Source organism: Meles meles, chromosome 7 (assembly GCF_922984935.1).
Source record: "Meles meles chromosome 7, mMelMel3.1 paternal haplotype, whole genome shotgun sequence".
NCBI classification, from domain to species: Eukaryota; Metazoa; Chordata; class Mammalia; order Carnivora; family Mustelidae; genus Meles; species Meles meles.
This window is the reverse complement of record NC_060072.1, coordinates 1,577,987-1,601,382: the sequence shown is the minus strand read 5'-3', so window position 1 is coordinate 1,601,382 and position 23,396 is coordinate 1,577,987. Positions and strand designations below refer to the sequence as shown.

The following is a 23,396-nucleotide window of genomic DNA, read 5'->3' as shown; positions in this document are numbered from 1 at the left end:
CCTCTGGCCGATGGCCGGAGAGGCTTGTTCCCAGGCGCCCTGTCCAAACCGGAGGAGCTGAGACCCTGCCTTGTGTCCCCTCTGGGAGCCGGGGCCGGGGCGTGGGGACAAATACCCCAGGCCTCCCGGTGTGAGTCCGTGTCACGGACCCCGCACACCCCACCCCTGCGTGCAGCCATGGAGGACAAGCAGCGCTGCCCCAGCCACGCTCTGTCCTGCTGGTGCCCACGCCTGGGAGGGACGGGCCAGGTCAGCCCTTCCGGTTTGACGGGTGCTTCTTTCTGCGAGAAACAGCCACGTGCCGGACACACCCTGCCACGGTCACGACCTCCAGGAGCGGCCAGGGGAGCGTCTCACGGCTATACGTGCCGTCCCGGGATCGAGGGGGACGTTCAGACAAGCAGAGGGCTCTGCCGTGCGGGGACTGAGAGCCGGGTGTGACCGGGCTGGGCCCTCCAGGGGCCCTGGTGCACGGAGGGGCCCCCTCCCCCAAGAGCAGGAGACCTGGGGAGGGGATGCGGGCCCTGCAGCCCCCCACCCCCGAGGAGGAGGCACCGTCTGGAGTGAGGAGTGTGGGCTCTGGGGCCCCGGGTGGGCTCCCCTCACAGTGGGGTCCCCTTCAGCTGCAGCCTGCGGGCAGGCACCTCGACCCCCGCCAGGCCTCTCCCTCCTCCCAGAGGACGACGGGCTCCCCTGGCGCCCCAGGCCACCCAAGGACCCCAGCACTCCCGGGGTGTCCGGGCCTTTGCATTGACTCATGAGTGGAAATCGTGGTTTCTCCAATGTGGTCTTAACCCTTTTTGGCTCATTTCCTGCTCGTCCTGAAAGACAGCGGAGCAGGGAAGCAGCGCTTTGCCCACCATGTGGGAGCCGCCCTCCAGGGCTGTCATCCGCCAGCACAGGAAGGTCCGATGGCCTGGACAGCCCAGGGCCCTCCCCTCCCTGAAGGTCACAGCATCTGAAGCAGCTGGGCCCCATCCCTCTGCACCCCTCCTGCCCACTCCCACCACCTCCCTGCTTGGGGCCTGGTTCCTCTGCCCCTGTCCTGACCCCTCCCACCCCCTCCTGCCACCTCCCAGCTAGGGTCCCCCTCCCAGCCCCCTCCAGGCCCCGTCCCGGCTGCTGCTGAGTGTGGTGAACCCAATTCTTCCCTGGGTTCCCAGGGTACAGACGTGGTCAGAAGGACAAATGAAGCCGGAGTGGATTCCAGAGCAGGCGTCCGGCTCCGGTTCTCAACCAGGGGGCTGCTGGCCCAGGGCAGGCGGCTGCGAGCTCGGCCGACAGGTGTGGGCTTCACAGCCTGAACTCCCAGCCGGAGGGGGGCAGCCCGGCCCGGGGAATGATCTGCTTGACTGTCTGCAGCCCCCAGGACGAGGCCTGGCTCGCCGCCTCCTGTGGTGGAGGGCAGACCGCCGGGTGGGGGACCGCGTGGCTCAGGGAGTCTCCCTTGTCAGCCCAGCAGGGGCCCTTCTGGTCATCAGTGGCACGGCTGCCCACAGTGACGCCGGGTCGTGGGAGTGAGGACCGGCCACAGGCTGTTCCGGCATGTCCCGGGGTAGGCCGTGAGCTCCGTGCCCCATAGGTGCACATGGAGCCCCTTGTGCAGGAGCCCCTGTGACCCTGGCGGCCCCTCTGGGGTCTGGGGGCCAGGAGATCCCCAGCTCACGCTCCCTGCCATGGAGGGACGGGGCCAGACCCACCCGGGCCAGGGACCTGTTGGCGGGAGGAAGTCGGTGGGAGGGGAGGGTGGGGGCGGGGAGGAATTGACACAGCCAAGCCCAGACGCTCGAGGAGGGCTCAGCTCACGGAGCAGGGCTAGCACCTTTCTAGCCGGGGGAGGGCTGGCCTCCCTCCCGACTCCGGGCCACATCCAGGCCGTGGCTCACGGGGGGGCTGCGAAAGAACGTGCGGCGGCCGGGCGCGTGTCTCCGAGGACCTGCCCTGTCTTGCGGGGGCGGCTGCGGGAAGGCGGGCTGGGCTCTGCTGCAGTCCCCAGCCGGCCCCACGGTGCTCCGTGCTGGCGCGACGCCGGCGCCTCCACTGATCCCTGCGAAGTCATCGGCTGCGGCGTAATTAGCCGGAGTTTACGATGTTGTGCCAGCGGCGTTCCAGCCCAGCTCGGGACGGCCCTGGAGCTGCGGCGTGGACCTGCCAGGCGGGACGACGCCTCGTTAATGGGCCCATTACCGGGGATAATTGACTGGGAGCCAGTTGGACAGCGGTGAGATGCTCGGTAGTGGACGTCTCGGGCGGCGATCGCTGCCTCAAGGAGAAAAGTAAGAGCATGCGCGTCTCCTGGACCGTTGTTGTGCCATAGATCGCCGGCCCATAGGCGGGGGAGTGAGGCCTGGGGCCGTCCGGAACCCTGGGCCCCGAAACATGGGGGGATGAATCCATCAGGGGGAAGGAAGCAGAAATGCTGCCCTCAGGGCCTGGACTCTGGGCTCTTCGGGTGTGGCTGCCCAAGCCCAGCAGCCAGGCCTCCGGAGGACCCGCCGGAGGGAGCCCCAAAACCATGCCCCCTTGTCGACGTAATTGGGTGCCCGGGGCCGCCAGCGGGGACAGGCCGGCAGGTGCTCCTTCTTGGGGTGGGACACGTGCAGAGGCCGGGGGAGTCTGTGCTCTGGAATGCAGCTTGGAGTCCTGAGCCTTTGGGAACACTCTGGGGGAGGGGCCTGTCACTTGTCTCCACCCCCGGAGAACCTCCCGGGCCAGGTTGGAAGAGGAACAGGGGCTCTCAGAGTCCCGGCCGCTCCCAACAGGCCTGGGACTGGCTGGGGAACCCCCGACGACCTCTGGGTCATCTCGGCCTTTGTGCGGCCAGGCTGGGGCTGAGGGGCACAGGCCAAGCGAGGCTCCGTGGCCGGGGTGGCCACGGGCCCCACTGTGCCACTCTCGGTTCCTGTCCTCGTGGAGCATTCCAGCTGAGGGCCCCCTGCGGCTCCATCACCGAGTCCTGAGAGGCATCTCCGAGCCAAGGTCCTGACAGTGGAGGGCTTGGGCTCCTGAGCAGGGACCTGGGTCCCTTTGCCTACGCCGAGCCCCCTTTCTGCTCCCACGTGGAGAGGAATCGGGACAGTCTCGCTCCTTCAGGTTCTTGGCAGTGTTTGGGACGTCACGGGGCCCGGAGTCTGTAATGAGTCTCCAGGGGCCGCAGGAGAGCCTGGGTGCTGGCTGAGGCTCCAAGAGGAGACGCTGGGCTCTCGGCGGCCCTCCAGCCCTGGGTGGCCCGGGGACACTGGGCCTGAGTCCTCTCTGAGACGCAGGCCCACGTGTTGGCGGGCAGGAGCTGTGGGGCTGCAGGGACCCCCAGCCTCCAGCTTGGCGTGAGCCGGGACCGCATTTCGTGTTCAGGCAGCATTTTCACCGAAGATTCCATTTCACGTGCAGCGCGGCCTCCGGCGGGTCAGGGACTCAGAGCACAGATGTCTGCTGGGAGCTGCGGTCCCGTCCGGGTGTGGCCCGCCCTGATTTGGTGGAGGCAGCCGGGTGTCGGGGGCAGGCTTGGTGGGAGGACCGGCAGGGACCTGCTCCGTGCGGGGTGCCAGGCTGGGAGGCACTCGGGGTCCCGCCCCGTCCTTCGGCGACCCGTGCTGCTCAGCTCCGGCCCAGGGCCCCACAGGTGGGCCTCCCGCACCGTCCCACTGACCGCCACCACCCCACCCCCTGCCCCGTGCCCTTCCTCAGCCGGTACCTCTGAGGCCCTTGTGCCCTGCGTCAGCCAGCCTTGCCCACTCTGGCACGTGTCTGGAGGCCCCTGCTGCCCGTGCCCTTGTGGTTTCAAGCCACGCAAAACTGACCCTCGCAGGTCCGAGGTCTCCTGTCCTAAAAGGGGTCTCACTGAACCCCAGGCAGTATGGGCAGGACCTGTGCTCCCGGAGCTGCCCGGCAGAATCTGCTCCTTGTCTTCCCCGAACCGCTCGGCATGTGGCCCTTGCTCCATCTCTAAGGGCGTCTGTCCCTCCCACCTCTGTGTCCCGTGTCACCTGGTCATCTCACTGGGCTTGGATCTCCCTGTGTCTCCCTCTTGCAGGGACTCCGAGATGCCCTGGGCCACCGGGGTGATCCACACGCGAGGTCCGGAGCTCTTTCACGTCTGTGCCCTGCAGGTGACACCCTTCTGTGGGGAAGGCCACCAAGTCACAGACCCCAGGGCCTGGATGCAGGCCTCCCCAAGGCTGGGTTCCGCCCTCCGCCCCCCGCGTGCGGCTCGTCTCCCTGTGTGCCCTCAGCCCCGCCTTCTCCCCCGCAGCCCGTGGGGCGACTGCACCCCCACCCCCACACCGCCCGGCTCGTGGCAGGTGGGGGCTTTCCCTCCACTGTCCACTGCCCCTCCCCACGGCGCCCTTCTCCACGGTAGTGGCTCGGTCCAGAGAGGGACGGATGTGGGCTTGTCCCTCGGGGCCGTCTCCCAGGTGGGGAGGCCGAGGCTCCGTCTGTTCTCCGGGGTGCGAGGCCGGGCAGCAGGCGGGTTTCCCCGGGCTCGGCGGGCGGCTGCCGCCTGTGTCATTCTTGCATTGAGCCCCGATCGGCGCGCTGGGCGAGGTCTGGTCACGGGGGCCCAGGCACCGGCTGCTGGGGACGCTGTCCTGGCTTCCCGGCCAGGGTGGGGCTGGCAGCAGGGCTAAGTGGCCTCTTCCTGTCGTCCCTGCGGAGAGCACAGGGCCTTGGGGAGGCTGTCCCCGGCAGGAGGAAGTCCGACAGTGTCCCTGGAGGCCTACGTTGGCTCTGGAGGGCGGGGATGCCGGTCTTCAGGCCATGGTGAAGGCCAGGGACCCTATGAGGGCCCGAAGGCCCCGGTGCCCAGAGCTGTGGCAGGCCTGAGCGCAGAACGTCGGGTGAGGGGTGCGGCTCAACCCCGCCCTGTGTTTCTGGGCAGGCTGGACAGGGAACCGGGCAGGGTGGGCAGGAGGCACAGGAGCCCAGGGCTCAGGCCACCCCTCTTGATGGCGCAGTCCCGTGGCCAGGTTCAGTCCTGAGCCCTGCGGTGGTGCCTCCTTGGGAGATTTGCAGAACCGGCTCTCCGCGCTCTGGAACGTGCTCCGGAGGAACCGGCCTGCTGACCTCGGGGGCAGAGAGCGACGCGGCCCTTTCCTGCCACCCCCTCTGCCTTCTCGTAGTGAGAGCAAGAGGAAGGGAGGGCGGGGTCACCCGGCTGCCCCCAGAGAATGTCCTTCTGTTGGGGGCCGGGGCCTGAGTGGGGAGAAGCAGGTCTGGACCTGAGGGGTGAGCAGGTGCTTTCCACGGGGGACGCCAGTGACCCTGGGCGGCAGGAAGGCCCCAAGGTCCCAGCCTCTCCAGCATAGAGCCCAGACCCACGGCTGTTCTGCCCACTCCGTCCTTCTCCAGGGTCAGCGGTCGTGAACCTTCTAGGGTCAGCTGCTTCTCCGTGGGACGCGGCTGTCTTCCCATGTGTTTGGCTGTGAAGGTCACGTCAGGGCCCCTGACAGGTGCCCGCATTTCCCTCCTGAAGCCGCCAACCCCACTCGGCTGCAGCAGGCTCCCAAATCGCACGGACCAGCCGCCATCTCTGGCCATGCCCCGTCCGCAGCAGGGCTGGCAGCTTCGACGGTGACCCCGGGCAGGCCCTCGACCCCACACGGTGGCTTCTGCTCGCTCGTACACCCTGGCCCAGCCTGGCTTCCCACTGTGCTCCCCTGTCGGCAGGTGCGGCCCTGAGAGTTCCAGGCCGGGGGAGCAGGAAGGGGCTCCGGTGAGCACAGCGCGTCAGGGATCAGGATTTAAGGCTCACAGTGGAGCCGCCGGAGGGAACTTAACCAGAGAGGCTTTGATCGCAGCCCAGGGGTCCTGGAACGCCTGCCTCGTTGCCGTGATCACAGCTATTAGTCCCGGGCTCCTTATGATGGTTCCTGGAGCGTCCGTGCCCGGACTGCAGAGCCCCGCGCGCGGCGAGCCCGTCTGAGCAGCACTGGAAAGAGGCTGCCCGTGCGGCGCCTTCGAGCAGAGGCTCCCCTCAGAGCTGTGAGCGGGCCGGGGCTGTCCCTCCCTCCTGGCACAGCCCACCTGGTCCCGGGAGGGGAACGTCTCGTTTCCAAGCTCACAGGTGGCCGTGAGTCAGGCCCGACCGTGGGAGGGGCTGCCACCTGCCCACCAGGCAGCCCCCCACTTCTAGCCTCGGCGGGGGATGTGGCTTGGATGGGAGCACGGCCATGGGAGAGAAAGGGCAGCGGGTGACAGGAGCTGGGGCAAGGTCAGCCCAGTTTCTCGTGAGGTGTTTGACTTCGCTGGGAAGAGTCGTAATTGTGTTTCAGAGCTGCGTGAGTGGGGACGGCAGCGGACGGGGGGTGGGGGGGCAGTGCAGCCAGAGCAGGACGAGCCACGGCTCCTCTTCAAGACGGGCAAGGAAGCAACGGTCTGGTTTCGGGCAGCATCAGGACAGCACGTCCACGCAGGCGTGTCCTGCCCTCCTTGTCCCAAGTTCAAGCCCCCGCCCTTGACCTGCTGACACGTTCCCTGCAAGCAAAGCCAGGGCAGGACTGCTGTGGGCCGTGGGACACTCCGCACCGGAACCAGGAAGGAACAGGCACAGAAGGGCCAGGCTGCCCCCCGGGTCTCTGGGAGCCCCAGGGGAACCACCCAGGACCGGGCCACTCAGGCTCACACACACACGTGCTTTCCTTTCCCTCCCCCTTCTGGTCTCACTGAGCCCGGACACCGGTCAGGAGTTCAGCTGTGGGGACCCAGGGATCGGGCGGGGTGGAGGGCCCTCTGACTTCCCGCTGGGCGTTTTGGGGGCATCTCTGGGAACACAGGCTGGGCTGGAGGCTTCCCAGCTGGAGGGCGGCACCCCAGCGTCCCCCCCCCCGCATGCAGAGACTGCCAGAACTTTCCACTCAGAGGTTGTGGGAGTGTCTCCAGGGCCTGGCCAGGCAGGCCGCCCGGCTGGTGGCCGGGCTGGTGGCTGTCCGGGGAGGCACAGCTGGAAACAAACGGGACTGTTGAGGGATCCCCGAGCCTCAGGCAGGTGGGGTGGCCAGTGGTTCTGTGGCCAGTGGGATAGACTTGCTTCTGCTGAGCGGGAAGGAGCAATAGTGTCCACTGGGGGAAAGCCCGTGTGCACGCAAGTGTGTGGACATCTGTGTACACGTGTGTGTGTGCGTCACAGTGTGTGCACGGGTGCCTCTGCGTCTCAGCCTTGAGCTCACGCCTGAGGGCACGGCGGGCTCCATGGCCCACACCTGCTCTCACAGGGCTCACCACGGGCCCTGCATGCCGTGAGGGGCCTGTGGGCGGGCTGGGCTGGCTCTGGGTCCCCAAAGCCCCGGGCTCCTGTGGGGACCGTCACTCGGTCATTTGTGCTCTGTGTGGGGACCTGCCATGCCACCTGCACCCGCGGGCCTCAGCCTGGGTCTGGGCACACTGCACGTGGCCTGCTGGTGCTGCCTGGTCGGAAGCGGCGCTCTGTCCGTCTCTCTCGGTGCCCCTCCCGCACACCCCCGGGCTGTCCCTGAGCAGGCCTGGGCGTGGAGGTCCGCTGCACGCATCTAGCTGACTCCTCTGAGGTCCAGCTGGGTTAGAGAACCGGAGGCCGGGGAGCTCGGCGTGTAGGAGCCCCCTTGCCCGCGGGGCACAAACTCCAGGATCCCGTGGGTGGCTGAAGCCGCAGGGGGGACCGGGCCCCACGGGACGCTGTGGGCCATGCACGGTAGGCGGTGGACAGCGGCGGTGGGAGAGGACCGTTTCCACGGCGCACCACGGCAGGGCTCATGAGCTGCCCCCTGCGCCGCCCTCCCCCGTCCTCCTGGCCAGACAGGGACCTGCCCCGTGAGGGAAGAGGCAGAGGGATGCGGGCCGGTGACCCACGGCAGGTCTGCCCACGCTGCAGGGAGAAGGGCTTGTGCTCCCCCTGGGGGCGGGCCTGGTGCGGGGGTGACGCCCTGGCAACCGGGGTCACCCATAGCTCAGCTCCCAAGGCTGTAATACTCTGTCAGGTTTTGCCCAGTGTTTTTCTGTGTTTTAATCCTCTTACATACTGTCTCCGTGGTTGGGACAAAAACCACGTGTGGCGTGCTTGGGACCGGCCGCCTCCGGCAGGCGTCTCCCCAGTGTGGGTCGTGAGAGGTGGGTGTGGAGCAGGGACGCCCTGGGCTCCGGCCTCCTCTGCTGTGTCCCGCCCCATGGGAACGCACACCGCCGCTCCTGCCGTGTCCGCCGTCTGGGGACAGCAACGTGGGCTCAGGCTGCAGCCGTGGCCTAGCAGCCGTCCATGCAGTCCTCTGCGGCAGCGGGAAGGGACTCCGCAGCGTCCACACGCAGCCCGCCCGTGCGGTGGGTCAAGCCAGTTGTCGTGAATCGGTGGCTCTGTGTCCCTGCTGGGCGGCGGGTGTGCGTCGTGGGCGGCTGGGAGTGTGGGGTGGGGCACAGTCGGTGTCCATGGTTCTGGTCCTGGGGGTCCCAGCAGACTTGGGTGGTCCCCGTCTCACGCTGTCTCCCCCGCCCGCCGGAGGGCCTTCCCCGGGCGGTGGAGGCAGGGCTCCGAGGGGCCTGTGCAGGGCGACCATGCACCCAGGCATCTCCCAGACCCCAGACGCGAGTAGCTCCTGCCAGGCCTCCCCTCCTGCCGTCTCCTGGCCTCAGGCAGTGCGGCTGCAGGTCTCGCCCTAATGAGAACAGCAACAGCCTCGATCCCGGAGTCCAGTGTCTGAGCCGGAGTCCAGACGGCAGACGCCTCCTTCTGCCTGTGGCAGCGCGGCCCCATCCTCTCCGAGCACGGCCTGAATCCAGGCCGCTGGGACGTGTGACGAAGCCTCTGCACCCCGAAGCGGGGCCGGGGGGTGAGTGCGGTGCCCCCACCGGCCACCCAGGCCACCTGGACAGCCTGCGGTCGGACGCCGGGAACGTGCTTCCCACCTCCCGGGGGTTTCTGTCACGTGTCTCCTCGTGGTCTTGTGAACGTTTTCTCGTGGAGAAGCGCGCGGAGCCACGCACAGACTTGTAGATCTGGGGACTTGGGTCCCGAGGGTGCCTAACGAGGGCGCCGGGTGCCCGGGGTCTCACCCCCATCAGCATCCTGGGAACAGGGGGCTCGGGAACCTGTGTCCCGTGTTGAAACTCGCACCGCAGTGGGCAGCGGCAGGGATGACGCCCCTGAGGGACGGGCACTCCGCGCTCTTGGGTTTGTCCCAGTGACCCCCGTGGCCCACCGTGGCCGCCGTGGCCTGCCGTGATGAGCTACTTGCTGGCGTGTCCCCCCCCCGACTCTTACCTGGCACAGAGCCCTGGACCCCGACGCCCGCAGGAGGAGCAGCTCCAGGAACCGGGCCGGCGGGCTGCAAGGTCTCGGTTAAAATGAGTTTCCATGGAATAGCGCGACGAACCTGAGAAACGTTTCGGCACGACTTGCTTTGAGGACGTGCTCACAGCCCTTCTGGCGACCCGACTCAGGCGTGGGTCGTGGCAGCCGCCCCGGGGAATGGGCCGGGGTCGTGAGGGGCTGGAGCCCTGCCCCCAGCCTGGGCGACGAAACCTCGGGGACCCGTTTCTGTAGCGTCCGCAGGGAGAGGGTACGAGGGCGCTCACCTTGTGGAGGTTGTTGGGGTCTGGGAGAGAACCCCGGTGCCAGGCCAGCCCGGAGCCAGCGCCTCAGGGGACCGTCGCCACGAAGGGGGCGGCACCAGGCTTGCAGCCCGTGGGCCGAGGTGCGCGTCCCCAGCCCCTTCCCCCGGGGCCAGGTAGAATGCCCATCCGGGCGGCAGCCCACGCGGATGCAGCAGAGAGGCCCGGGGTTCCACGGTGGCTGTGGCCACTGGTGCTGAAGCAGGGACACAGAGTTCGGGCGCGGCCTTGTTCTGGTCCCGTGGGTGCCGGCAGGCCCTTCAGGGCCCCGATCTGACAGACTGGCCTGCGGCACCCCAGACGTCCTGACCAGGGGCTCCCAGACCCATCCCCAGCCCTGTTGTCTCCCCGCTGACCACTGCTGTCCCGGGCTCGGGGAGTCCCCTGGCTGGGGGACAGTGCGGTCGGGGTTGGCTCGGCCACCAGCAGGGCCGGGAGGTGGGCTGTGGGCATGAGCGTGTTTGTGCACCGCCGGGCTGCGCGGAGGAGCCTGGGCCGAGCTGGAGGTGACGCCCTGCCCACCCGCACAGACACGGCCCCTGAGCACCCCAAGACGCTCACCGCCCTAAGTGCCTCGGCGGGGACGCTCCCCAGTGTCTGTGGTTCCTTCCCACGGCCACCCCAGGACGCGGACCTGCGTCCACGGCACCCGCTCTGGGTCTCAGCTCGGAGTGGGTGCGCGTGCAGGCCTCGGGGGAGCGCGTGGCGGCCTCGTCATTCCGTCCGACCCCAGCACCGCCGCTCCATGGCGCGGTCCAGCACGGCGGCCCCTGGGATTGCGGTGCCCGGCTGAGCGCCTGCCCGGGTGAGGGTGCTCTGGGACGTGCAGGCCTGCCAGTGCCCTCGCTGTGGCCGCCCGGCCGCCCCCTTCCACGCGGGGATCTGGGCTCAGGTGTTCCCACGGGCCCGGGCAGGTGTTCTCAAGCTCGTGTGCCGATTACTGCCATCGGTGGGGAGTCGCACGGCTGGTTGGTGGCTTACTTAGCAGCCGGGGCTCACGATGTCCAGGGAAGCAGGAGACGGGCCTCTGCTGCCCACTGACATCCCCCGAGGGCTCTGGAGCCCAGCTGGGCAGGGGTGAGGAGTAGCCCCTGTCCGCCAGCAGAGCTTAAAATAGCGGCAGGGACAGAGGCCTCCCAGCTGCAAATCACAGCGTCCAGCAAGAGTGGGAGCTCCGGCGTCTGCCGAGCGCCCGGCCGGCTCACACGCATGGCTCCCGTGGTCGCATCTTTGAGGCTTCGGCCGCTGCTGTGACGTGAGGAGCCTCGCCTCCGTCCCGGCGCGCTTCCCGCCACTGCATTTGTCCACGGGCCGGGTTCATGTCCGCTCTGTTCTCTGAGCAGCTGTAATTTTTCCTGCAATCAGCTCGTGGAGGTCCCAGCCTGCGGCTGAAGCCTTCGGGGGTGGCGCTGGGCACCGCACGGCGAGGGGCCCCGGCGTCCGGGGAGGAGACACCCAAGAGACCCCGCCGGCCTCCTCCGTCTTGCAACTGTGCTGTGCCCCCAGCAAACCCCGTGTGCCGTCCACGGCGGGCTCTGGTCACCGCATACAGTCACGCTGAACCCAGGGCTGGGCGTGCCCGGTGCCCACCGCCGCTGCACCCGTGGCTCTTGGCTCTGACCCAGACTCGGCAGCCCCAGGGTCGAGGGCAGGCTGAGCGGCTCTCGGCTGCTCTGCGTGTTTTGTCCTGCCAACCCGGTGATGCCTGATTTGGACCCGACTCCCTGGGTGGGCTGGGGACCCCACGTGACACAGGTGACCGAAAGGCAGGGAGAGTTGTGCAGCGAGCTGCCTGGAGAACCCGGGGCCAGCCGGGGGGAAGGGCCTGCAGTGACCGCAGTAACGCGAACGAGGAAGGACACCGAGGCGGAGACACGCTGGCTGGGGGTCCCAGGTGCCGCCTGCTTTCCCTCTGCAGGGAGGGACGGCCCCTGCCCCACCTGCGCTTCGGGCCCTCGGGTTTGTGTCTTTTCTCCGTTGTTCCCGTTCTGGGGTGCACCCCCCACGATACTGTCCTGTCCCATTCTCGGCCCCCATGTGGTGGGCGGGCTGGACCCCGCATCCGGGCACCTGTGTGAGGTGGTCCTCCCAGCCGGTGGGAGCCCCTCGGGGCACCGAGCCGTCTGCTTCGCTCGCGTCGTGGGCCCAGGGTCCAACGTCATGGACGGTATGCAGCAGGTGCCTACTGTTTGCCCAGGGAATGGAGGCGCATTCCATGAGCGAGTGGGACCTCTGGTGGTTCTCCGGAGTGCACACGCAGGTGGGGGCCGTGGCTGGGGGCAGCCGGTGTCCTGGCCCCGGGAGGGACCTGCATGGCTGAATGAGGGACGACCTCCTGTCTCCCACGGGGCAAGGTGACCAGTTTCTGTCTGTCCACCCTCCGTCCATAGCTGATACCGTCTTTATCGTCCGAGTGAGCGTCCGGCACTTAGCGGAGGGCACCGGTGTCCCAGGCAGAGGGACGTCCTGCGGAAGGCGGGTTCTTCCTCTGCAGGCATGTGCCCCGGACGGGTGGCCCCGCTGGCATTTAGGAGACAGGAGGGGAAGGGGAAGCCACTTCGCTGGTTGATTTGTCCCCTTCAAGGTCAGCATGTCCCTTCTGTGCGTGTCGCACTGGCCCAGACACAGACCAAGGCTCCAGGTCCCCGTTGCCCCCAGTCCTGTGCCCACGAACTCTGGGAGCTGGGACCGTGTCCACGTGGGGAAGCAGGAGTGAGGGGCCCACGCAGAAGCGTGTGTGCACATCTCACGTGTGTGGGTGCATGCGTGCATGTGTGTGCGTGTGTGTGTGTGTGCGCACCAGCCTGTGTGGGAGAGACAAGGCCCTGGACGGCCCGGTGTGGCTGGTGGCACCGGGTCCCTGCTGCTCTTGGCCGGCCCTGGACGGCGGGTTTTCTCCGTCACCGCCGTCCACAGACCCAGCGAGGGTCTTCGCTGCGTGTTCTGCCCTCAGGCCAGGCTGCGGAGACCCCGGGGCCCAGCCTGGTTCCGACGGCCCAGCTCCGTGCAGGCTGGCTCTTTCCATCAGACTCCTGAGCGCAGGACGCGGGCCTTTCCTTTCCGGGCGTGGCAGACCGGGCCACGTGTAATTTCCTGGCTGCCCGTGAGCTGTGTGGAGCGGAGCCGCGGGCCTGCACTCAGGGAGCCTGTTCCCGATGGCAGGGGTCTGAGACGCACGCGCTGGGGACGCGGCCTGCCTCCCTGTGGCCCCCAGGCCCCTCCATGGGCGGGAGGGCTGCGCGGCTCGTCCCCTAGCAGCAGACACTCAGCCGGCGTCTGTGCCCCTCTTCCAGGTCAGCTGGCCGCCGGCACCTGTGAGATTGTGACCCTGGACCGGGACAGCAGCCAGCCTCGGAGGACGATCGCCCGGCAGACGGCTCGCTGTGCCTGCAGAAAGGGGCAGATCGCGGGCACCACGAGAGCCCGGCCCGCCTGCGTGGACGGTAAGAGCCCACGGCCGGGGACCCCGTCGAAGGCAGGGGCGGCGAGGTGTCACCTGACACAGCACGCCCCACCCCTGCCCCAGCCCAGGTCATCTGCGAGGGCCTCCTGTTCTCCGGGTCGGGCCTCGGGCTGGGCGGTCCCGATGGGGTGGTGGCGCCTGGGGCAGCGTTGGCTCGTTTGCGGTGTGTGTCTGTGGTGCTGCGGGGGCGTGCGGGGGGCGGGGAGCCTGGGTGCCGGGCGTGCCTGCAGGGACTTGCTGGCCCCCGGGAGCTGCCGTGGCAGAGGGGAGCGGAGGCCGTGCCTCACCTAGGATGGCTGTGGCCCGGACGCTGTTGCGTCCATCACCCGTGGCGTCTCGCTGAGGCTGCCCGCGGGGCGTGCGCTCCTCCTGCTTCGGGCCGGGCAGGCGTCAGGCACCCGTGGTGACCCCATCCCCTCGGGCTTGTGGGAGGTGGCGACGGTGTCCCCGCGGCCACCGGATCAGGCTGTCTGACAGCCGAGAGGCGCCACGTCTGGGGATTATCTTTGAAACAATCGGATATTCTAGAGGACGCGCAGGGAGCCCTCAGAGCGGCTGTCCGGGCAGCTGCGCCATCCAGGTCGCGTGCGCTGGTCGAGGGGCCGCTCTGTGTGGTCCAGCAGGAAACCTGGCCCCGTGGCACTCAGCATGGCCTCCCCACGGGCTAAGAGCACCAGAGGCTGACCGGAGCCCTGTCACCGGGGAGGGCGGCCTTATGGGGTCAGCAGGCTCCCTGGGGTCGGGAGCCCCACGCAGGGGTATGCTGGGGCCTTGGTTCCTTGGGGAGCTGCCCGATGTCTGGTCACCGCACGACAAGGCAGCCGGGTCCCTGCGGTCACCCCTGCCCTTCACTCCCAGGAGCCTCTGAGTGGAGCTCTGGGCACCAACCCCATCCTGCTGCCTTTATCCGGGAGCCCCTTCGTGCTGGTCTATGACCCTGGGACCCACGCAGTCCTCGTGAAGGTCACCTGCGGAATGACAGCAGGTGCCGAGCACGGGACTAGGACATCTTCAGGGCTCAGAGCATGGGAATTCACTAGTGGGGATGGCGGGGCCACCCCGGGAGCGAGGGCAGCTTTCTCATGGGCCAGGCAGGCCGCTGCGTGGCCCCCAAAGTCGCAGCGGCCCCCAGGGCAGGAAAAAGTAGAGCCACGAGGCCTCCTTGTAGGATGGAGACCGATTGGCTTGGGGTGCCCCTGTCCCCAGCATCACCGATGAGACTGTTCTAGGGCATCTGGGGACATGGTGGGGCAGGGAGTCTGCCTGGACCTCCAGCGGCTCTGGGCCTCTGGCGGGGGGGGGGGAGGAGGGAAGCAAGTCTGGCCCAGCCACGCCCCGTCCAGGCACCCCCTGCACCTTTGGGACTGAGCAGGCTGCTCCATCTGGCCGAGGGGTCCTGCGGGACCCAGAGTACCCTGGAGGCCCGGCCAGGCTCCTAGCAGCCCAGCGCAGCCCCGAACTCCCCTCGCCCCGTTGGCAGGATCGTGCAGGCCCCGTGCCTCCACAGGGATGCCCTGAGGGCCAAGGCCCTTCTTGAAAGGAAGCAAAGTAAAGGAAGCGTGTGGAGCCCTGCCCCCAGCCAAGGGGAAGGGAGAGGTGTCCCTCGGAGTCTGGGGTGGGGGCCCCAGGTCTGAGCTCCACGGAGGCCTGCCCTGAGGGCCGCAGCCTATCCAAGGAGCGGGAGGGTGACCGACTGGCACTCTGGCTGGAGAGGCTCTGAGGAAGTGACAGGTCCCGTCAGTGCCCAGCCAGCCATGCTCTCTGATGGCCCAGCCAGGCCCCTGGCCGAGAAGCCCACCTGTCTTCTCGGGGGACCTTGTCCTTTATTCCTGAGGAGAGAGCACAGCTCGACATGTGCGTGCACGGGAAGTTCAGAACCTGTAACCGCCCCTCCTTTCCAGGGGCGCCTGGGTGCCGGGGGTCCTGGGGACGGAGGGGGGAAGGTGTCATCTGCAGTCCCCTGTGTGCTGGCCAACGCATGGCAGGCTGGGCCCTGTCTCCACCCGCAGACCGGACGCTGTCGGCTCTGTGTGTCAGGGACGATGCATAGACGCCTTTTCTAAGCACTACTTGCGCTACCCAACCCAGGCACCACCGACCGCCGTCCGTTCTTGCCAGCAGTGGGGGACGCACGTGTCCTTGCTGCGGCCTGGTGCCCTGCCGACGACGTGCAGAGCAGGGACAAACGCTGGAGGGTTTGTGCGTGAATGGGGGCTGTGGTTCCAGGTGAGCGTGAGATCCTCTGTCCAGGAGAGGGAAAGGTGCAGAGATAAGGCCTCACGGATTCCATCCTGTGACGGTGGTGCTGGACCCCTGGAAGCTACACGGCCAGCGCTGAAGCTGGACCCCATCTCCCACGGTGGATGGACGCTGACGGGACATGGGCCAGAGACCGAAACCGTAGAAGTCTTAGAAGAAAACAGGATGACTCTTCACAACCTGCGTTTGGCGAAGGATTCTTAGATCCGGCACAAAGAGCATGAGCATCGAGGGAGAGAGAGCAGGTAAGGGAGGCTCCACCAAGTCTAGAAGCCCGTCTGCTTGGGAGAAGGCCGCCGGGCGGGGGAGAGGCCAGCCCGCGCAAGGGGAGGGAGGATTTGCCCGTAACGGATCTGGCGAAGGACTTGTCTCCGAATACACAGAGCTGCCGTGACGAGATCACCGAAGGGCCGATAGCCGGTTACGAAGCTGGCAGACGGCCGGAGTAATAGCTGCTTCCAGGAAGATCTTCGTGCGAATGGCCGCGGAGCACACGGGAAGCCGCCGAGCGGGGCTAGTGCTCGGGAAGAGGCAGACCAGGCCCTCGGAGCACGCCGTGGCGTCCCCACCGGTGCGGGGGGGCACCAGCACCGAGTCAGGCCGTCCCGGGACCCTCATGCAGTAGGAAAGCGGAACCGTGCGTGCTTCGGGAACGGGTCACGTGGCCGGGCAGTTCCGGACCTTGCGGTACCCCAGGTGCTCGCTGAAGAGCAGGGAAAGCGTGCGTCCCCAGGAACCCTTGCACACGCGTGTTCTCAGCGGCGTAAGCTCACCGGAAGAGTGGAAATGCCCCAAATGCCTGTCCGTGGACCAGTGACCCAGCGGCGTGTCTGGGAAACAGAACACGATTGAGCCAGAAAAAGGAGCGACGCGCCACAGCCTGGAGAGACCCTGAACCGGAGCTGCCGGACAGGGAAGGACAGATGTGGTGTGAGTCCGGTGACACAAATGTCCGGGACAGGCCGGTGTGCACCGCGGAAAGGACAGGCGTGGTAGTGGGGCGCTGGCGGGCGGGAGCGTCGAGGAGCAACGGGCGGCGAGCCCAGGGCCGCTTTCCAGGCCGTGAGCGCGTGCTCTGCTGCTGCACCGCTCCGTCCTCGAGGACCGTGAGCGTCGCGCTGCGGCTGGTTGTGTGACTCACATCTCCGTGACGCTGTCTGCGTTCCAGGAGGGAGGTGGCCGGTGGGGCCGCGGGAGACTCAGGCCCAGCGCAGCCCCAGCCACCTGGGCGCCGAGGACGGGGGTCGGACGGGGGCTACCCTGCGGCCTGTTGGGGGTTGGGGATTAGACAGAAGACGGTGACCCGGGAGAGGCTAGTGTAGACCGCCGTTTCCCAGGCTCTGGGTGGAGAAGGGCTGACGTTCGTGAAACGCAGTAAAAATAAATCACGGGGAAAGACAAGCCTTCGGAAAGCACTCAAGTCGACGTCCGTTTTTGTTCGACTCGGCAGCCGCTGGATCACGCCGGCTGTCCCCCATTCAGCGCCAGCCTCTCTGGACGCGGGCGGCGGGGGCGTCCAGACCCACTGAGAGCAGCGCGAGGCTGAGAGGGAGGGAGGCCCGGGCTCAGGAGCGAAGCAAAGGGAAGGACCCTGCGGCCGTTTGGATGCTGGCGGAGGGGCTGGGGGAGAGGCAGGGCTGGGCCGGGGGTCTGGACCTGGGATGTGGGGCTGGTGCCTTGTTTCTCCATCAGGTAGGAGGCTGGGGGGCTCTTCTCCCAACTCAGACTCTGCGGGGGTCCCCCACTGCAGAGACCCAGGAACCCAGCAGCCTGGGTGCAAGAGAGAGGGGGTGACAGCTGTCACAGGAGAGGCTGTATGTCACCCGAGGGCAGCCTGGCTCGGGGGAGTTCTGGACTTTTCTAAGTCTTGATGGGAGGGGAGAGTCTGCCAGGGACAGCGGAGCAAAGTGGTGTGAAGACACCCAGCCAGTGTATCTCCAGGCTGCGACCCAGGCCATGTCTCTATGTTGTGTCCCCAGGCTGTGACCCAGGCCGTGTCTCTCTGTTGTGTTCCCAAGCTATGACTCTGGACTGTGACCCCAGGCTGTGTCCCAGGATATGACCCCATGTTGTGTCCTCAAGCTGTGACTCGGGCTATGTGTCTATGTTGTGTCCCCAGGCTGTGACTCCAGACTGTGATCAGGGCTGTGTCCCCGGGCTGTGTCCCCAGGCTGTGTCCCCAGGCTGTGACCGGGCTGTGACACGGGCTGTGTCCCTAGTCTGTGCCTCGGGCTGTGACCCGGGCTGTGTCCCCAGGCTGTGACTTGGGCTGTGACCCGGGTTGTGTCCCCAGGCTGTTACCTGGGCTGTGTCCCTGTCCCCAGGCTGTGACCCGGGCTGTATCCCCAGGCTGTGTCCCCGGGCTGTGTCCCCAGGCTGTGACCGGGCTGTGACACGGGCTGTGTCCCTAGTCTGTGACTCGGGCTGTGACCCGGTCTCTGTCCCCAGGCTGTGACTTGGGCTGTGACCCGGGTTGTGTCCCCAGGCTGTTACCTGGGCTGTGTCCCTGTCCCCAGGCTGTGACCTGGGCTGTATCCCCAGGCTGTGACCCGGGCTGTGTCCCCAGGCTCTGACCCAGGCTGTGTCCCCGTGTTGTGACCGGGATGTGTCCCCATGTTGTGACCGGGCTGTGTCCCCAGGCTGTGTCCGGGCTGTGCGAACAATTCTTGGTCCAGCAGCGACTGGGTGCCTCCGGGGAGCGGGGAGAAGCAGGGCCCAGCTGGGAGCACGGAGTCTCGCTGAAGCCCTGGCGGGAGCGCAGAAGGCGGGAAGCACAGCTGAGGCCTGAGAGAGGGGGAGGGGCTGTCACTGCGCAGCAGGAACTGACCCTGAGGGGCCTGGTGCAGCCTGAGAGCCACGGAGTGCAGAGTCCAGGGAGGCGGCCACGCCCACCCGCGGCCACGCCCACCCCAGCGGCTCCCTGGGCTGAGCCCTAGATTCCCAGGGAGACAGGGCGCCCCATGTCCAAGTGCAGCACGCTGCGGAGCCCCAGCCCGTGTGCGGAGAAGCAGCAGCCTCAGAGGGGCGGGCGGGGCGTGGAGTGGACAGCGGCCCCCGTGCTTGCGGGGGCAGCTTGTATGCGTTTCGGTACCTAGGAAACCGGCTGTAAGGATTTAAGTACAGTTGGAACCCTGTGTGCGTGTGTGTGCGTGTGTGAGCGTGTGTCTGTGCAGACGTGTGCGTGCGTGTGCGTACATGCGTGTGTGCGTGCGTGCATGGGCAGCTGGGCAGTCAGGGGGCCTCTGGCGCTCCCGAGGCTCCAGCAGCTGCGGACGGTGTGACCCTGCCAGGCCTCCCTCCCGGCGTGAGGACGTCCTCCCCTCCCTGGCGTTGCCGGCGTTCTGGGGCCTCCAGAACCGCCCCATGGGGTGCTGGAGCTTGTGGTGACCTGGGCGTGTGTGTTCAGCGTCTGGGGGTCTCGCGAGCTGACCGCTACATACGGCCAGTGTTAAAAATGACGTCGCATAAATATATCTGAGTAAATTCTGTTCAAAACAAGGATATCCAGGGGTGCCTGGGGGTGCAGTCAGGGGAGCGTCCGGCTCTTGGTTGCGGCTCAGGTCATGATCTCGGGGATCAGCCCCCATCAGCTCTTCGATCAGCGGGGGTCTGCTTGAGATTCTCCCTCTCCCTTTGTTCCCCCATTTCCCCCCAAAAAAAACTTTCAGAAAAAATAAACAAAACACACCTATCCATTTGGGGACTGTAAAAAAAGAAGGAGCTCAGCTCAAACGCAGGAGAAGACGGACAGTGGGAAAGCCCGGAAGGGAAATCCGGGAACCGGAATAGAAGGAACGAGAACCGGAATCTTACCTCAAGATGCGCCCGGTCCGCAAACCTTCAGCTCAGCTGCAGGGGTGCGGCGGGGGTGCTGAGCTCCCAGGCTCAGCGGTAGAGGCGAGGACCGCCCGCCTGCTTCCCCGGAAACGCCGTGCGCAGCGGTGTGTGCACCCGCCACACAGCCGGCACGAAGTGGGCACGTCCCAGAAACACGCACACGGACCCGGGAAGACACATAAGGACGTAACGCCAGCCCTTCCCAATCTCCTCCAAACACACGCAGCAGGAGCCCCTTCTGACCCGCTGTGGGAGGCGAGCGTCCCCCTCACACCACAAGCGTCAGGCGGAGACTCTGGGGGGACTCCGGGCCCTCTGGGTGTCACTCGGGTCCTGACCAGCGGAGCCCAGGGGCGCCCTGGGAGGGCCGCAAATCCCGGCCCCTGGGACTCGCCTTGGGGTGTGAGGTTGGTTCCGCTTCTGGGAGCCCAGACAGGATGCCACACTCACCGAGTCCGGAACAAAGCCCCGTGCACCTGTCAGTAGCCGCAGGAAGGGCATTTAAGGAGTCGGACGGCGCATCGTGGGGATGACACTCAGACGAGGGAAGGAAGGGACTTTCCCATCATCACTGAGAACATAAGAGATACCCGCCCGTGACGCCGTCCCGAGCGGAGGGAGACCGGATGCTTTCCCCCAACTTCAGGAACACGCTGCGTGCTCGTCCCGTCCGTTCAGCATCGTCCTGGCGCTGTCCCCGGGCAGTGGCGGGAGAGGCCGCTCAGCCGGGAAGAGAGAAAGCCGCTGTTCCCGGGCGGATCCTTCTTTCCTGATGAAATCGTCGGGAATCCGCTTGGAGCCGAGAAGGGATTTCCGCAGGTCGTGGGTACAAGATCGACATACAGGGGTCGGGTTTCTGTGCGTGGTGGTGAGCCGTCTGAAGATGAGCTAAGGAATCAACCCAGTTCCCTCAGGGAAACCCGGAATCGTCCGACACAGACGGAACGCGTGCCAGACTCGCGCGCCCGGCGCTGTAAGCCGGGATGTGCTGGTCACGTCACCTCCCTCCTCCCGCACATTTTCACCAGCATCTGGGAATAATCCGCCCGTGTGAGAAGAAGCATCTTTGAGGAAATTCTCTCCAGGAAACCCGGAGCCGCTGGGCCCCAGTGTGCGGTCGGAACCCGCGAGCTCTGATTGGGACCGTTACCGGGGACGCGCGCGGCATGAATTGGGGAAGGGGGCGGGGGTCCGCACGGATCCCCACACAGAGCCACGGGCCACCTCCCCCCGGGCCGCTGTCTTGGCTCAGGGACATCACAGACGCTCCTCCTTGAAGGGCGGCGAGATCTGTCACACGGGGCTCTCCCTCCGATGGAGCCAGGTCCCTTCCAACGTGTCTCACTGTTCTGTCGCCTCCGGGCAGGAGGGCACGAGGGTGCCCTGGTCTGGAGCTCATCTGCATGGGGGGTGGAGGACGCAGGAAACACGCGTGCCGAGTCAGGCTTTGGCGTCCAGGGAGGGCTTCCTGGAGGAGGTGACGCCTGAAGCCGGGATGGGGGTCAGGATTGTAGGAGCAGGTGGGCGTCCCCAGGCAGCTCCTGCAGGGAACTTGCGGCCAGCGGGTGCAGTTGTGAGCCAAGTCTAAGAGCTGTGCCGGGGTCCCCCAGGCTTCCTGGTGTGGCAGCCACAGAGGAGACACGCAGGCAGCAGCCCCTGCCTCCTGTGCGTGCACACGGACGCCCGGCACAGGGGCGCACCGGTGCTCAGCACCGTGGCCTCGGTATCCATGCAGGCTGCCGACCCGAGAGACGCACACCCGACCCCGCGGAGGGAGACGCCTGATGCAGCCCTACTGGCTACTTCCAGGCTGAGTCAAGGGAGGAGGGCACGGGGCAACTGGCCACGCGGTCAAATCCCCGTCCCTGTCGTAGTCACAGCGCAGGGCCTGGACAGAGGGTGGGTGTGCCAGGAGCCCCGTAGGAGGACGCTGGAGCCGGGTGGGACACGGGCGTCCCCTCCCCCACCCTCCTTCCCTCCCTGCGACCCGTGTCCCTGCTGCGTGAGGCTGCGGTGACGGTGCTCTGCGGAGGGCCGGGGCTGCCGGACCCCCCGCAGTGTCTGCGCCTCCCAGGGTGGCCCTCCTTTGATGAACACGAAGCCCTCCCTCTCTCTTTGATGTCGTGGGAGATTTTGAACTCAATTAAATTGCGTGATATGAAAAATAATCAAAGCCAGGGAGAGTCTAGATGAAACAATTTTATTTTGATGTTGGGAGAAGCTTTGATCATGGAATGTTGGGGTGACGGGCAGCATGCTGCCCGCCGTGGTCTGCCGGTTCTGGGGCCCTGTGCGTGGATGGAAGGGCAGCCCTGGTCACTCTGGGGCCCTCTGGACACAGCTCCCCCTCCCCGTGCTCCTCAGGCCGGCCCCGGCTTCCAAGGAGGCTGGGCTGGTGGAGGGAGGAGGGACAGGTGTCCGTGATCGGTTCCGCAGGCCTGCAGGGCGGGGCCTGAGTCCTGCGGGCTGGGAGCCTTCATGCTGTCTGACGCCTGCCTTCCCGGAGAACCTGTCCCTGCCCCCGGACAGTGAATCTGGGGCAGCAGGACTGGACGTGGGCAGAGATGGGCCCGGCGACGGTAGTGATGGGAATGGCCGGGGTTTGGCACTCGCTGTGGGGCAGGGGAAGGCCCGACCCAGGGCTGGAGGCTCCTCAGGGTGCGGACAGGCGTCCAGTGTGCTCGGTCTCATGGTGGCAGGTGCAAGTGTCCCATGGTTCTGTGTGCGGGTGCCCAGGGGCAAGTGGGTGGGTCGCCTACCCGGGTGGGTGTGAGGGTGAGCCGGTCAGCTGGGAAGGACCAGGAGGCCACTCAGGACGCAGGACAGGGCTATGTGTCAGGAGCCCGAGGCGGGGAGCAGAGGTCAGGGCCTCCTGACCTTGTCCTTGGGGGCTGTGGTGGGAGGAAGGAGCCAGGGGAACAGAGGGTCCTTTAATTATTCCGGCCGTCTGGCAGGGTCAGGCGGCCGTGGCTCATGCCGGAGTGACACCGGAGCGATGGGGATAAGGACCGGCTGAGCTCGCGGCCAGAGCCTGAGGAGCCGCGGGCGGGTGCGAAGACTCCTGGGGTCTGGGGCGGCAGGACGAGGGGCTCTCGGGACCCGCTGCACGGCCCCGGCCTGGACTTGGCTTTTGGGCTCTTACTTCGGGCATTTAAATGTCCTGGGCTCATCGTGGAGCCTTTGCGTTGAACACACGTCGCATTTGTAACTGGGAAGGGGGCCGTGTTCACGGTCCGAGGCCACGGGCGGGTGAGCTGAGAGGCGCCGCGGTGAACCCTGCTCCGGCATGTTTTCTCCCGGACGCATCTGCCCGTGGGCCAGCGCCTGAGAGCTGAACACGTCCAGGAAACGCCCCCACACCTCCGCAGCACACGGAGCCGCGGCGCGAGAAACGGACATGCCCAGCCCCGTGCCTGGGCGACCCCGTGCCTCGGAGACCCCGTGCGTCTACACCGGCACGGCCTCGCGCCGTCACAGGCAGGCTGGTGTGGACACGCACAGAAAGGTGCAGGACCCCACGTGGGAGTTGGGAACCGCGGGCAGGTGTCTGTTCCTTCTAAAGGCTCCGCGAGAGGCGCCCACCCCGGCACATGCACCGACATAAGCCCAGAGCTGGGTGCGCCCGGCCCCGCCGAGCCCGCGGGCACCATCCCTTCCGGTCCCCAGCACCCCGGGGTCTGTGACAGCAGGGTCGCCTGCCCCGGGGAGTCGCACACGTGGAATCCGGCAGCGTTTGGCTTCTCCCGTTGTGTCTGCAGGATCGTCCGTGCGGGGAGCGGGACTCTGCTAACTTCCTGCGCTCTGGGACCTCCCTGGGGTGGTGCCGGACTGTTCTACAGACCACGGCGTTTAGGGGCCTGGATGCTTGGCTCCTGTGGACACGTCCTCTGAGAACTGGAGCGGGCATCTTCTGGGAAACACATGCACTCTTTTCCCCCGGGCATGACCTCAGGAGGGGCAGACACACGACGCGGCGGTCGCGGCGGAGGCGGCAGGCGCCCCCGAGCCTCCCTCAGCATGGCTGTCCCGCTGCACCTGCCCCAGACGCGCGCGCGTCCCGTGTGCTCTGCGTGTGCGCCCACACTTGCTGCTGCCAGGGTGTCCCCGTTAGCCGCCCTGCTGGGCGCGTGGCGGTGTTCCTGGCGGAGCTGTCGTGCCTGCTGAGCCGTGACGCTGGGCAGGGTGTCACCGGCTCACGCAGCCGCCGGCGCATCTTCGGTGAATGTCTGTCCGCGTCTCCCCTCGCGTTCCTCGGGCTGCG

General features: G+C 67.1%; 1 protein-coding gene across 2 annotated transcripts in view; it reads left to right on the top strand.

Moving 5' to 3' along the window:
* Positions 1–23,396, top strand: part of TAFA5 (TAFA chemokine like family member 5) — a 166,912-nt gene that overhangs the window by 95,627 nt on the left and 47,889 nt on the right. For both annotated transcript variants that reach the window (XM_046010648.1, XM_046010649.1), the window contains exon 2: positions 12,870–13,019. In XM_046010648.1, coding sequence (XP_045866604.1) covers positions 12,870–13,019 — 150 coding nt within the window. The remainder of the gene's footprint in view (positions 1–12,869; positions 13,020–23,396) is intronic.